This window comes from Saccopteryx bilineata, chromosome 4 (genome assembly GCF_036850765.1).
Source record: "Saccopteryx bilineata isolate mSacBil1 chromosome 4, mSacBil1_pri_phased_curated, whole genome shotgun sequence".
In the NCBI taxonomy this organism is placed as follows: domain Eukaryota; kingdom Metazoa; phylum Chordata; class Mammalia; order Chiroptera; family Emballonuridae; genus Saccopteryx; species Saccopteryx bilineata.
The window spans coordinates 276,223,061-276,236,843 of record NC_089493.1 but is presented as its reverse complement, the minus strand read 5'-3'; the positions used below and the strand labels follow the sequence as shown (position 1 = coordinate 276,236,843).

The following is a 13,783-nucleotide window of genomic DNA, read 5'->3' as shown; positions in this document are numbered from 1 at the left end:
TGACAGATCAGTTGAGAAGGAACTGTGGCCATCCAGGTGAAAAATACCAGTGCCCTGGACTAGGTTGGTGGCACTTGGGACATTCTTAACCCTTTGAGTAGTATGAATATTCATGTATGTCCTCACTCAAAGGGTTAATAAAAAACTCACTACTCAAAGGGTTAAAAAGCAGATTCCTGGATCCAACCTACTAAGTCGATCTATTAAGTAGTGCCCCCAAACCTCTATTTTCAAGTGACTCTCATTCATTCCTGTACTATTGCGAGACTAAATTTGGAAACCACTGGTTTAACATAGGAAATTATTGGTAAAATGCTAAGGCATTTAGTTAGGTCTGGAGTTCTTAAGAAAATTATTAAATTTTCCTGAAATGACTGAAGATTTTAGCAATCAAAATAATCTGGACTATGTATTTCACTTGAAATAGTTTAAAATTCAAAGCCCGTAACCACAAACACAAAAATAAATCTCTTTTTCAAATCACCTACCTGAGCCTGGTAATTCCTGGAAAAATCTGAACACTACCACTGGAGAACTGAGCTCATCTTCCACCTGAAAAATGGAATCTGATATTACCCAGTAATATTAAATTTCAAACACCTACAAAATGAAACAGTTTGGAAAAAGGCTACAGATGTTATATTTTCTTAATAAACTTATAAGTTCATAAATTAGTTTCAGTTAGAGAAACAAAAATCAAGAATATAGTAACATTCTAAGAAATAATTATAAGCTAGTTCTGAGAATACACTGCTGAATTACAATATATGACACTAGTACTCTGAAATTAAAGTAGAAAGAAATTTTAATAATAATAAATAAACATAAGTCTAATACAAAGATCAAAAAAGGCAAGAAAAGAGTGGAATTACAATCAGTGTTGACAAAGCCAAAGCTTCCAAGAATCTAAAAATGATGCTAACTTGATCGGAATTGACTGGAACTTCCTATACTCATAGAAAATTCCACCTTGTAAAACTCCCCAAACCGGATGATGGCAATGTAGATAACCAGTCTAGAACTGAATCTATGTATTTTCTTTTCTTTTCTTTTTTTAGGTGAGAGGAGGGGAGATAGTGAGGGGGACTCCTGCATGCACCCTGACCAGGATCGACCCAGCAACCCTGTCTAGGGATGATGCTCGAGTACCAAGCTATTTTTAGTACCCAAGGCTGACATGATCTGATCTGCAGCTAAACTCAGTGCCCGTGGCCACACTTGAACAAACTGAGCTACTGGCTGCAGGAGGGGGAGAGGGGAGGAGGAGAGGGAGGGGAAGAGAAGCAGATGGTTGCTTCTCCTGTGTGCCCTGACTGGGAATCGAACCTGGGACGTCCATACACTGGGCCGATGCTCTATCCACTAAGCCACTGGCCAGGGCCTATGTATTTATTTTCTAAATCACTGAAGTGGTACTTATTTATATTCAGGACAACCAACTTCATTAATGGGTTTCATAACAGATGAAAACATTCAGTGCATTAAGATAAGCCAGTGCCAAGTTCATACTCTCCACTAAACATTTAAATATATGGTCGGCCATCCACTTCACTGTGAAGTCAGGGCAGAAAGTGAGCAACAATGCCCTTGACAGACTGTGGCATATGGGGGGATGAGGGAGAGAAAAATATGGGAAGAAAAGATCTCTAGGCATTCAACAGTTCCAGTACTACCATTCCAGTGATAAAACCTATTTTCCAAGGCTCTGTGTGCGATGTCTTCTTACTCACAGGGCCACAAAAGGAAATGCTAACTTGGAAAAGCAACAGTAAGTTGTCTGTTGACAACTAACTTTTCAAAAGACCCATGGATGTGATTCAGATCAAGCACGAAGTATATTCTAATCTGCCAATTATTTATTGAGCCAATTACTGTGTCTTCACATTATTCCTTTTACTTTTATAAAAATAAATCCATTAATATGTTAAAAGTTAGAGGGGATTAACATTTCAATAGAATGGATAAGCCCAATAAGGAAATAGGAACAAGAGTGACAAAATCTATACCCATTTCCCCTCCTCAGGATAAGGCAGAATGATTTCAGTGCCAAAACTTGAATACAGAGTCTTTTATTTCTTATTTCTTTGAGCTCAATGGTCTCAAATGTTAGTGTGCATAAGAAACACTGTACAGGGTTATACAGTAGGCCCTCTATATTCACGAGTTCCATATCCAAGAAGTCAACTAACAGGGGATCAAAAATATTTTTGAAAAAAACTCGTCATGTTGTCCCTGACATGTACATAGTTTGGCCTATGATAGCTATATCTGTAATGAATATGTAGACTTCTTTTTCTTGTCATTATTCCCTAAACAATACAGTATAAAACTGATTTACATAGCATTTACATTGTAGTATTAGGTATTGTATGTAACCTAGAGATGATTTAAAGTGTAACTGGAGAATGTACATAGGCAATATGCAAATACTACACCATTTTTTATGAGAGACTTGAGCATTGCAGATTCTTTATCTGCAGAAGGTACTGAGGGATGACTATTTATCAATACATAGAATTCTGGTTTTAGCAACATGGTAGACTAAGCTAATAATCATGCCATCAATTCTAAATACCTGAAATGCTGGGTTAAATATAACAGGCAACCAAAAAAATGTTTAAAGCATTTCTAGGCTCACGAAAAAAGGTGACTCCAGAAAGAATACAGAAAGGCTATTATTGCAAGCTGAGCGGCAGGGGCCGGGGAGAGGGGAGCATGTATGGGCCTAGAATATGGCTTTAATGTCTCTCGGGTCTTGGGTCTTTAGGCCCATGTGAGAGATAGGAGTGACTGTGCAGAAAGCCAGGACCCTTGAAGAATAGTCCTTATAAAAAGATGGAAAATCAGCAAGAAAGCTTAACTCTGACTGAAACTCTCTACAGGAAGAAAAAACAATCTTGCATGAGAAATAAAAACATCAGGTGTGCACTGAGGCTTGATGTCCTATGTAGGGTAGGATTCCTAAAGCTCTGAAACCAACAAAAATAAATGGACCCAGACCAGGCACACAATGAAAAAAAAAGAGCTTATAATAGAAAATATAACACACATAGGGAGAAAGCACACAATTGAGAGGGCAATGTGTGCCCTGAAGAACTGAAATAGTAAAACAACAATCTGAAATAGATTATAATAACTATGTTTAAAAGAGAAACAGAGAGCATTGTCCTAATACATCAAGATTGCGGGTGTGAGCCCTGGTCAGGGTACATACAAGAATTAACCAATGTATGCATAAATATGTGAACAACAAACCAATGTTTCTCTCTCTCTCTCTAAACTCATAATAATAATAACAATAATAATAAAAGACTAGAAAACATTTTTTAAAAGATCATTTTAAAATGAGAGAATAATTTGAAAGGAACAAAAAAAAATCCTGAAATGAAAAAGTAGTACCTAAAGCAAAAAATGCAGCCAATGCAATAAATAGATTAGCTGCAACTCAGAAGCAAATTACTAAAGTCAAGGCAGTATCTGAACAAATGCACAGCAGGCAGCAGATAGATGGAGAGTACCAAAGGGACTGATGGAAGACAGAACCACCAGGTTCAATACGCAGCCAACTGAAGTTCCAGACGGTGAAGCTAGGAAAAAAACGAATTCTAAATAATTTATTTAAGAAGAGTGAATCCTAAGTTTAAATATGGCACAGTCCCAATAATAATAAAAATAATAATAAAAATAAATCCTCACTTAAGATATATCATAGCAGAACACTAAAACCAAACAAAATCTTAAAAGCCAGCAGAAATGTAAACATAAGACCAGGTAAAATCTCTATAGAGGCATTTTAGATTTTCAGGTGTAAGGTGACAATATTAGATTATCCCCTAACATGCTGGCTTTAGAATGTGCTGGATGAGAGTCCAGTAAAATAACAGCCTTATTATAACAATAAAGGACAGAGAAAACCCAAACTGGTACATTAATAAAACAGTTCACAAAGGCCTCCCCCTGTGCTGGGGCTGGTGAACTGGGGGTCTGGGTCTGTTTCCAACGTGTGAGATGCTCTGGAAGGGCCGTCTAGATGGGAAGGAAGAAGGCCCACGAGAGCTTGGAGAAGGGTACAGCTATTCTTAGGTAATGTGGGTTCAATTCCTGGCTTTACCATATATTAGTTATGGGATCCTGGACACCTAACTAGCAGAAATGGAAATAAAAACACTCTAGCACTATGACTTATTGTAAGAATTCAATGACTCATCCTTGAAAGAACAATAAAAATACTGCAGCAAGAAGCAGAAGGGCATTTGAAAATTACTTACATTTTATGATGCCTTATAATCTTTAGTTTTCCCATACATGCCCTTCACAACAAGCCAGTGAGGCAGGACAAACTAATTTCTCCTCTAAACTGACCTGAGAACAGTACACTGGTAAATAACACAGGTTTTGGAGTTTGAATCCCAGCTCTACCACCTCCTAGCTGTGTGGCCTAAGCAACTCACTTAACCTGTCGGTGCCTTAAGTTTCCTCACCAATAAAAAAGAAATAACAATGGTATCCAAAATCAAAGATTAAACTTATTCATACGTGAGCATCTTACTCTAAGCCAAGTACTATATTTGGGACAGGACATAAAACCATAAAACAAAAAGACAAAAGTCCCTGCCTGTATGACGCTTGTAGAGGGAAACACAATGAACAAATTTATCATATAGGCAATGATAAGCGCGATGAAGGAAACTCAGAGGCCATGATGGATGGTGGTGGGGGCTGTTTTAGATTAAGAGTGGTCAGGAAAGGCCTCTCTGAAGAGCTGACATCTGAAATAAGATCTGAAGGCTAAGAAACCAGTCATGACAAGAATGAGAGAGAACTGCATTCCCAGGTGGAGCGAACAGCATGTACAAAGAAGACCTGTGAGGGCTAAATGAAATAATGCATTAAGGTACTTGGGCACTGGGCCTGTGCACAGCAAGCACTTCACAACAGCAGCTGTGATGGTGAGGATGATTACTGACACGCCACAGTGCCTCATGGTGTTTGCCGAGTGTTGTATCCCCTACTGAGAAGAGCAGACACTGGAAAGAGGGATGGTCAGGGTGCACGCCTGGGCCATATGTGGCTGTATCAAGATGCTCCAAACCAACTAGTGATTAACTAGCACCATTAGCTCCTCCCTGTTTAGAGGAGGATGAGGGGAAAGCAGCGAGGACATGAGGGCAGCCTGAGCGGGCTCAGAAGGGAGGGACAGGAAGTACACAGGCCGAGCACTGTCTTGTTTCCTACCAGCTTGCTCAACCCATAATTTGGGTTTTCTGTTTGCAATCGAAGAAGTCCATCCAACATACCTTCCCTGACAGCTGAGCTCACAGGCTTAGGTGGTTCAGAGAATGAATGACTCAATGTCACAGGTCCCCGTGGTATGGCTGAAATTAAAACCCAAGTCTCCTGACATAAACTTATCTCTGCTTCTACAATGGGCTACATTCCTCTTCTAAACTAAAATTTGGGTCAACTAAGGTCAACTGAGTAGCTTCAAGCTCAGAAGGCAATGCCAAGCTGCCCCCTTCTCAGGCACTTAAACCAAACCATGCATAGAAATGGAAATGAGCTACACTAACTTGACCCCCAAATAAATTCAAATAGTAGTCTTAAACACAACTATATCCTGCAAACTTGTAAAAGAAATATCCAGTGTAAATTAGAATCTGACCTATATATTTTCTGAAATTCTAAAATACAATAAAGCAAAACATGAAAACATTCAAGCCTGAACTGATAACTTGGTTATCAGCCTCACTAAATTCTCATTTCCTTGTCTAGGTTGTCTTCTAAGGAGCAGTCTATGATAGCTTCCAGTACCCTTTAGGAAAACACTAGGGGAAGATGAAAGCAGGGCACTTTGTTCTTCCTTATTCCCCTTTGCGCAAATGAAAATGCTGGTGTCAAGTTTTAGAAACAGTAGGCCAAAGCATTCTGAGAGAGAAAATGATTCCTTATTTCAGAAAGATGGCTGTTCTACAATCTGGGCAGGTAAAGTCAATGGTTTAATTTAATTTTCTGCAATTCTAAATTTTAACAAAATAAAAGTACCATTAGAGTCTATAAAAAGCACTGTAGGGATTCAAATAGTATATGATGTAATTTCTAGGCTTTAGGCCAACTGCAGAATTAGGTCACTGGTACATGCAGGAGTCTTTTCCAAAGAATGTGGTTTTTAAAGTATAGCATAGGAAATATAATCAATAATATTGTAAATATAATCAATAATATTGTAATATGTATGTTGCCAGTTGGGTATGAGAAATATCAGAGGGAACACTTTGTAAAGTATATGACTGTCTAACCAACATGTTATACACCCAAAATTAACACAAAACAATACTGAATGTAAACAGTATTTTTTTAAAATGGTTTTTAAATTTAAGAAAAGATGTGGTTTTACTGGAGCTGCTACAATTCCATTGAAATGCATCAAATCTGGAGAAAATCATTCTAAGTTAAAAGCTATTTACTTCTAAAATAGATCAAATTATATACTATACCAAGAGTTTGATGTGGTTCACTTTCTTCAAACTTTCTTGCAATCGTTGACTCTGCAAATAACAAAAAAAAGCAGCTTCTATAATTTTATTAGATTGACAGAACGTATTAGGAAGCAATTTTCATGAGGTTTCATAGGTCTGCAAACAAGGATCTCAGGCAGATAAAGCCATCTGCATCTGAATCTTGGTGATTTCTAAGTTCAGCTGTGAATTTTTGCCTTTTTTTTTTTTTTAAGTAAGAGAAAGGAAGATAGTGAGATAGACTCCTGCATGTGCCCCAACTGGGATCCACCTGGCAATCCCTGTCTGGGGCCTATGCTTGAATAAATTTAGCTATTTTTAGTGCCTGAGGCTGACAAACTTAGACCAACCAAGCTATTCTCAGTGCCTGCCTGGGGCCATGCTTGAACCAATGAGCCACTAGCTGGGGGAGGGGAGAGGGACAGAAAGGGGAGTGGGAGGGAGAGAGAAGCAGATGGTCATTTCTCTTGTGTGCCCTGACTAGGAATTGAACTCGAGACGTCCATACACTGGGCTGATAACTCGAGATGTCCATACACTGGACTGATGCTCAACCACTGAGGCAACCAACCAGGGCCAATTTTTTGTACTTCAACATCTTTAAATACTCCCTATTCTTTCAGTTTCAAGTTATATTTAATGGTTCTGGAGGAGCTTTTTCTGATGACTAGCAACTAAATCGTTCATTCATAAACTACTTAGTGCAGGCAACAAAATAGAAAATAAACAAGTGGGACATCAAACTAAAAAGCTTCTGCACAGCAAAGGAAACCATCAACAAAATGAAAAGGCAATCTACTGAAAGGGACAAAATATATGCAAATCATTTATCTGATGAGGGATTACTATCTAAAGTATATAAAGAACTCATACACCTTAATAGCAAAAAAAAAAAAAAAATCTGATTTAAAAAATGGACATTAGACTATACAGACTTTTTCCAAAGAAGACAAAGAGATGGCCAACAGATACACGAAAGGATGTTCAACATCTCTAATCATTAAAGAAATTCAAAACAAAACCACAATGAGATATCACTTCATACCTGTTAGAACGGCTGTTATCAAAGACAAGAAATAGAGGCCTGACCAGGCAGCAGCGCAGTGGTTAGAGCATCAGACTGGGATGTGGAGGACCCAGGTTCGAGACCCTGAGGTCGCCACCTTGAGCGTGGGCTTACCCAAGGTCACTGGCTTGAGCAAGGAGTTACTTGGTTTGCTGAAGGCCCGTGGTCAAGGCACATATGAGAAAGCAATCAATGAATAACTAAGGTGTCGCAATGAAAAACTAATAGTTGATGCTTCTCATCTCTCTCCGTTCCTGTCTGTCTGTCCCTACTTATCTCTCTCTCTAACTGTCTTAATTAAAAAAAAAAAAAAAAATAGAGCCCTGGCCCAGTAGCTAGCTCAGTTGGTTAGAGCATCATCCCTAGTACAACAAGGTTGCAGGTTTGATCTCCGGTCAGGGCACATACAAGAATCAACCAATGAGTGAATAAGTAAGTGGAACAACAAATCACTGTCTCTCTCTCAGAAAGAAAGAAAGGAAAGGAAAGGAAAGGAAAGGAAAGGAAAGGAAAGGAAAGGAAGGAAGGAAGGAAGGAAGGAAGGAAGGAAGGAAGGAAGGAAGAAAGAAAGAAAGAAAGAAAGAAAGAAAGAAAGAAAGAAAGAAAGAAAGAAAGAAAGACAAGAAATAACAAGTGTTGGCAAGCATGTGGAGAAAGGGGGACCCTTGTGCACTGTTGGTCGGAATGTAAATGTTGCAGCCACTATAGAAAACTGTATGGAGGTTCTTAAAATAACTGAAAACAAAACTACCATATAATCCAGCAATTCCACTTGTGGGTATTTATCTGAAGAAGACAAAACACCAATTCAAAAAGATATATGTACCCTCACATTTATATAATAGCCAGGATATGAAAACAACCTAAGTGTCTAGTAATGGATGCATGAATAAAAAAAATGTGAGATATATGTGGACTATAATGGAATATTACTCAGCCATAAAGAAGAATAAAATCTTGCCACTTGCAATAACACAGATGGACCTTGAGGGCATTAGAATGGACCATCTGGACATTATGAACCAGAAGACTACTGCCACAGTAATATGAAAATACAAATTTTTTTTTTAAATACAAATTTTTCTTAAATATAAAAATGACAGTTGAGGAAGTGCCAATTCCAAGTATATAATTAAAACAAAGACTTACTTTTGTTTTTTTTAAAACAGGCCTTGTTTTACTTTTATTTATTTATTTGATTTGAGAGACAGAGAGAGGAAGGGAGTGGAAGAGTGAAAGAGAGGAGAGAAGAAGTGGGGAGAGACAGACGGGGTGAAGGAGAGAAGGAGAGAGAGAGGAAGAGACAGGAAGAGAAATGATTTGTTGTTCCATTTAGTTATGCATTCATTGGTTGATTTTTGGATGTGTCCTGACCAGGGATCGAACCTGCAACCCTGGCGTATCAGAACAATGCTTTTTTTAAAATTTTTAAAATTTTTTTACAGGAACAGAGAGAGAGAGTCAGAGAGAGGGATAGATAGGGACAGACAGACAGGAACGCAGAGAGATGAGAAGCATCAATCATTAGTTTTTCGTTGCAACACCTTAGTTGTTCATTGATTGCTTTCTCATATGTGCCTTGACCGTGGGCCTTCAGCAGACCGAGTAACCCCTTGCTCGAGCCAGCGACTTTGGGTCCAAGCTGGTGAGCTTTTTCCTCAAACCAGATGAGCTCGTGCTCAAGCTGGCGACCTTGGGGTCTCGAACCTGGGTCCTTCCGCATCCCAATCCGACGCTCTATTCACTGCGCCACCACCTGGTCAGGCAGGACCAACTGAGTTATCCAGCTGGTCGGGACCAAAAATTTACTTTTAAACCTATTTGCATAACTTACTATATGATTAGGCCCTACTGTAAGAGCTTTACATGCATCAACTCATTAAGCTTTCATAAAAATCTTTTGTTATATTATTATCCCTATTTACAGGTAAGAAAATGGAGATGCAGAGAGGTGATGTCATGCTTTTAGACTTAAGTAGGACTCAGCTCTCAAACTGCATAAATATATTGTTTTACTTTCTAAACTACAGCATAGTTATATATTTTTCAAAATTAGAACACTTCAAAAAAGAGAATTAAAATTGTCCCCCAAAGCCTTGCAATTAGAAAATGAAAGCCAGCTGATGTTAAAAATATAAATGCCATCCATAATTAACTCCTAATCACCATATTCCTTTACCCTCAAGAGTCAGTCAAGTGGAACATTTATGGCCCCTTCTGCATCCTTTGCCATTCCTTGGCTGCCATCTGGTGACTTCTTTTCTCATCCTGTGCTGACAATGACATTTTAATCTGATTTCATTTGGACACAAATGCTGGGACAACCTAGCAGTCTCTCCCAGAACTCTGAACAAGAAACTTATATATGCAGAGGTATTAAACTGCTTGTTTATGAAACAGGAAATCCAGACAAGAAGGTATTAGATGGAGGGTAAAATTAATGAAGTATTTTTCTGACTTGGCTTTTGCCATTGAGTATTTGTGACTCATTCAAACTTCAGATTTAAACTCACCAGTTGGCAGGCATGCTTAATCCTCTCCACAATCCCATCGAGTCCCAAGTATTGTAAAGACAACCACAGTGGCAGGGCCCGGAGTTTGTCCGCTGGCTTATTTGATGTAAGTCCAGCAACTAAAGTCTAAAAAAGCCAATATGAGTTTATTAACCAAAGCCAATTAAATCTCACAGCAGAGTTAACTTGTTACCATTTACTAGAAACTCAGTATGTGTCAGAGGCTATGCCAGGCACTTGGCTTGCATTATTTATTTAATCCACCAATAACTCCATAAAGTGTTCTAGGCACCTTCACTTAGAAATCTTGCTTTGTGCCTGACCAGGTGGTGGCGCAGTGGACAGAGTGTCGGACTGGGATGTGGAAGGAACCAGGTTCGAGCCCCAAGGTCGCCAGCTTGAGCACAGGCTCAACTGGTTTGAGCAAAATCTCACCAGCTTGGACCCAAGGTTGCTGGCTCGAGCAAGGGGTTACTCCCTCTGCTGAAGGTCCGCAGTCAAGGCACATATGAGAAAGCAATCAATGAACAACTAAGGTGTCACAACGAAAAACTGATGATTGATGCTTCTCATCTCTCTCCATTCCTGTCTGTCTGTCCCTATCTATCCCTCTCTCTGTCCCTGTGTAAAAAAAAAAAAGAAATCTTGCTTTGCCCAAGGTTTCATGTCTGAGATGTGGCAAAGCCAGGGTGAGAGTCTAGATGGGTCACATCCCAGAGCCAGAGCTCTTAGCCATTCAAGAGGCAGTGCCTTCCAAGGTTATTTTGATTGTCCTCAAATTCTTGGTCATTGTCAGTTGGGTAAGACATCAACTATTGTAGCAAGAATCATTTGAAGCTTGTTTTGCATGAGTATATCACTAACTGGCCCACTATCAAGAACCACTGCTATACTTTGTTACAACCTTCTGAACAATGCGGACCAAGTACTTGACTCCTGGCAGGAATGCCACTTCTGGGATCCTAATCTAAGGAAATAATTTGAAACACAGAAAGATGCTCACTACTATTTCAGTAACAAAAGTCTGGAAACATCCTAAAATTTCACAAATAGAAAAATTATTAAAATAAAAAGGTAAACGATTAAATAAATAACGGTATTGGAGTAATAGAAAGTATATTGTGCAGTCGTACCATATCATAAAATGTTCTTCATACATACAGGGAAGTACGGGAAGAATAAATAGAAAAAAAACGTGGTACAGTTTTACCTCTGTTAAAAACAGTTTCTTAAAAAAAAACCCCAAAAAATCAGTTTCTTAAAAATAAAAACTCATAGAAGTTACATTTGGGAAATTTTTCACTTTTTCCTTTGTTTTTCTGTTTGCCCCAAAGAGCCCCTCCCCACTCCCTGCTAGTGAGAGTAAGCTTACCAAGGCAGGATCGTCGTGTTTATAAAGGGTGACCGCAGGCACAGCTGGCAAACCCAGCCACGGGCCTGGCGTCAATGTCATGCTATCACATTTGGTTGCAGCCTACCAAAGAGAGAACAGCTTTTTATTAGACTATTAGAATACATGATACTCAACACCCTCCTCCATTCATAAAAATTCCTTCTTAAACAGTAATTAGTAAACCAATGACATACCAACACTGACGAAGAGACATATCCGAGAGCCAATGTTGCCAGATTCACACTGGAAGGAAAAACACCAATCTTAAGAACTAATAATGTACTGCTGTGCTGTCTTCCAGCTGTGTTAATAACTTTTATAATAGCAAGAGAAAATGTGGTACATACAAATTCAGGAAAACCTAGAAAACGTATCATTATCATTATTATTATTATTTCATTAAGGGAGAGGTAGGAGGCACAGACAGACTCCTGCATGTGCTCTGACTAGGATCCACCTGGCAAACCCCAGCTGGGCTATAGCTCCGTTGCTCAGCAACCAAGCTATTTTAGCACCTGAGGCCAAAGCCATGGTGCCATCCTTAGCACTCAGGGCCAACTTGGCTCACACCATTTGAGCCATGGCTCTGGGAGGGAAAAAGAGTGGGGGGAGAAGCAGATAGTAGCTCCTCCTGTGTGCCCTGACCAGGAATCAAACCTGGACTTCCACACGCCAGGCCGATGTTCTATTGCTAAGCCAACCAGCCAGGGCCTAGAAAATGCATTTTAACCAAAAAATATTTCAGGGCATGTCCCCGACTTATATAGTGTAATGGGTCTCATTATAAAAGCACAGTTATTATTAATCATCATTCTTTCCCAGAGGGATCAAAAAGAAAAGAAACCTAGCTTACATGATGTCCTGGATATGGACTAGTCTGGTTTCCCTGCATCTTCTCCCACTCCTCTTAGCAGCACTGGTATAACTTCTGGGAAACCACCCCAATTTCCTCTAGCAGACCAGTTTTGGGTGGAGGAGACACCATCACTTGCTACAGAGGTGGGCAAATAACCTACATTTCCCTGGCCACAGTGACTGGTACGAGACTTTCGCTGGGATCTCTGACCCACTGAACACAAACCTACTTTGGACCATAACAGGAAAGTCTATCTATAAATGGAGCCAACACAAAGGATATTAAACCAAGTAATTGGTCGGGGGGGGGGGGGGGAAGGGGTCAACAACACAACAACACAGTGAGTCCTGATTGATGTGCCTACAGCCAATCCTAACACTATTTTTCTTAACTATGTGAACTAATAAAATATTTTCTCACTTAAGCCAAGTATTTCGTTATCTGCAACCCAAAGAGCCCTTAGTGATGTCATGACAATGAGCCTGGAGGTCCATTCGTTATGAGCACTGTGTACCGGCCACCCCTAGAGCAACCCCACCCTCCACTCACCCCTCCACATGAAGCCAGATGCCATACTGCTCACAGAGTTCTTTCAAACGCCCAATCTTATCTGTGTGCCCTACTGCTGCAGTTCCTAGGATAAAACACACAAACACACAAAAAGGTAAAAATTATTTTTCTGAGTCTTTAAAGCATGATTAACATTTTTATATACATTATCTCCCTGTGACAGCAGTAACATTATATTTCGATTTTGTTAAGATTTTCTTGGTGGACTGGCTTAAAATAAACTTTTGCAAATTGATGATTCAAGTTTTGAAAAGTGTGTACTTGTATTCCTCATTATTTATATCTATAAAAAAACTTGTAAATTGTGTTATTTAAATCCTTGATATACTTATTTTCTATCTACTTGATATGTTGTTTCATGAGAAATACTATATAGGCCCTGGCCGGTTGGTTCAGCGGTAGAGCGTTGGCCTGGCGTGCGGGGGACCAGGGTTCGATTCCCGGCCAGGGCACATAGGAGAGGCGCCCATCTGCTTCTCCACCCCCCCCTTCCTCTCTGTCTCTCTCTTCCCCTCCCGCAGCTAAGGCTCCATTGGAGCAGAGATGGCCCGGGCGCTGGGGATGGCTCTGGTCGCAGCAGAGCGACGCCCCGGAGGGGCAGAGCATCGCCCCCTGGTGGGCAGAGCGTCACCCCCTGGTGGGCGTGCCGGGTGGATCCCGGTCGGGCACATGCGGGAGTCTGTCTGTCTCTCCCCGTTTCCAGCTTCGGAAAAAGAAAAAAAAAAAAAAAAAAGAAGAAAAAAAAGAAATACTATATAGTCAAGCATTCCACTAAGACTGTAGATTTGTCAATTTATACTTGTATTCTATCAATTTTTCCTTTAGTTTTCCTTTATATATTTCAAAGTTACACTCATAAGCATTCATGCT

The 13,783-nt window shown here is 39.7% G+C and overlaps 1 protein-coding gene across 1 annotated transcript in view; it reads right to left on the bottom strand.

Moving 5' to 3' along the window:
* Window positions 1-13,783, bottom strand: part of PDXDC1 (pyridoxal dependent decarboxylase domain containing 1) — a 56,838-nt gene that overhangs the window by 12,306 nt on the left and 30,749 nt on the right. Inside the window, exons 9-14 of the mRNA XM_066274790.1 lie at window positions 12,893-12,977; window positions 11,682-11,730; window positions 11,467-11,568; window positions 10,095-10,220; window positions 6,495-6,545; window positions 489-552 (exon numbers count right to left, since the gene is read on the bottom strand). Coding sequence (XP_066130887.1) covers window positions 489-552; window positions 6,495-6,545; window positions 10,095-10,220; window positions 11,467-11,568; window positions 11,682-11,730; window positions 12,893-12,977 — 477 coding nt within the window. The remainder of the gene's footprint in view (window positions 1-488; window positions 553-6,494; window positions 6,546-10,094; window positions 10,221-11,466; window positions 11,569-11,681; window positions 11,731-12,892; window positions 12,978-13,783) is intronic.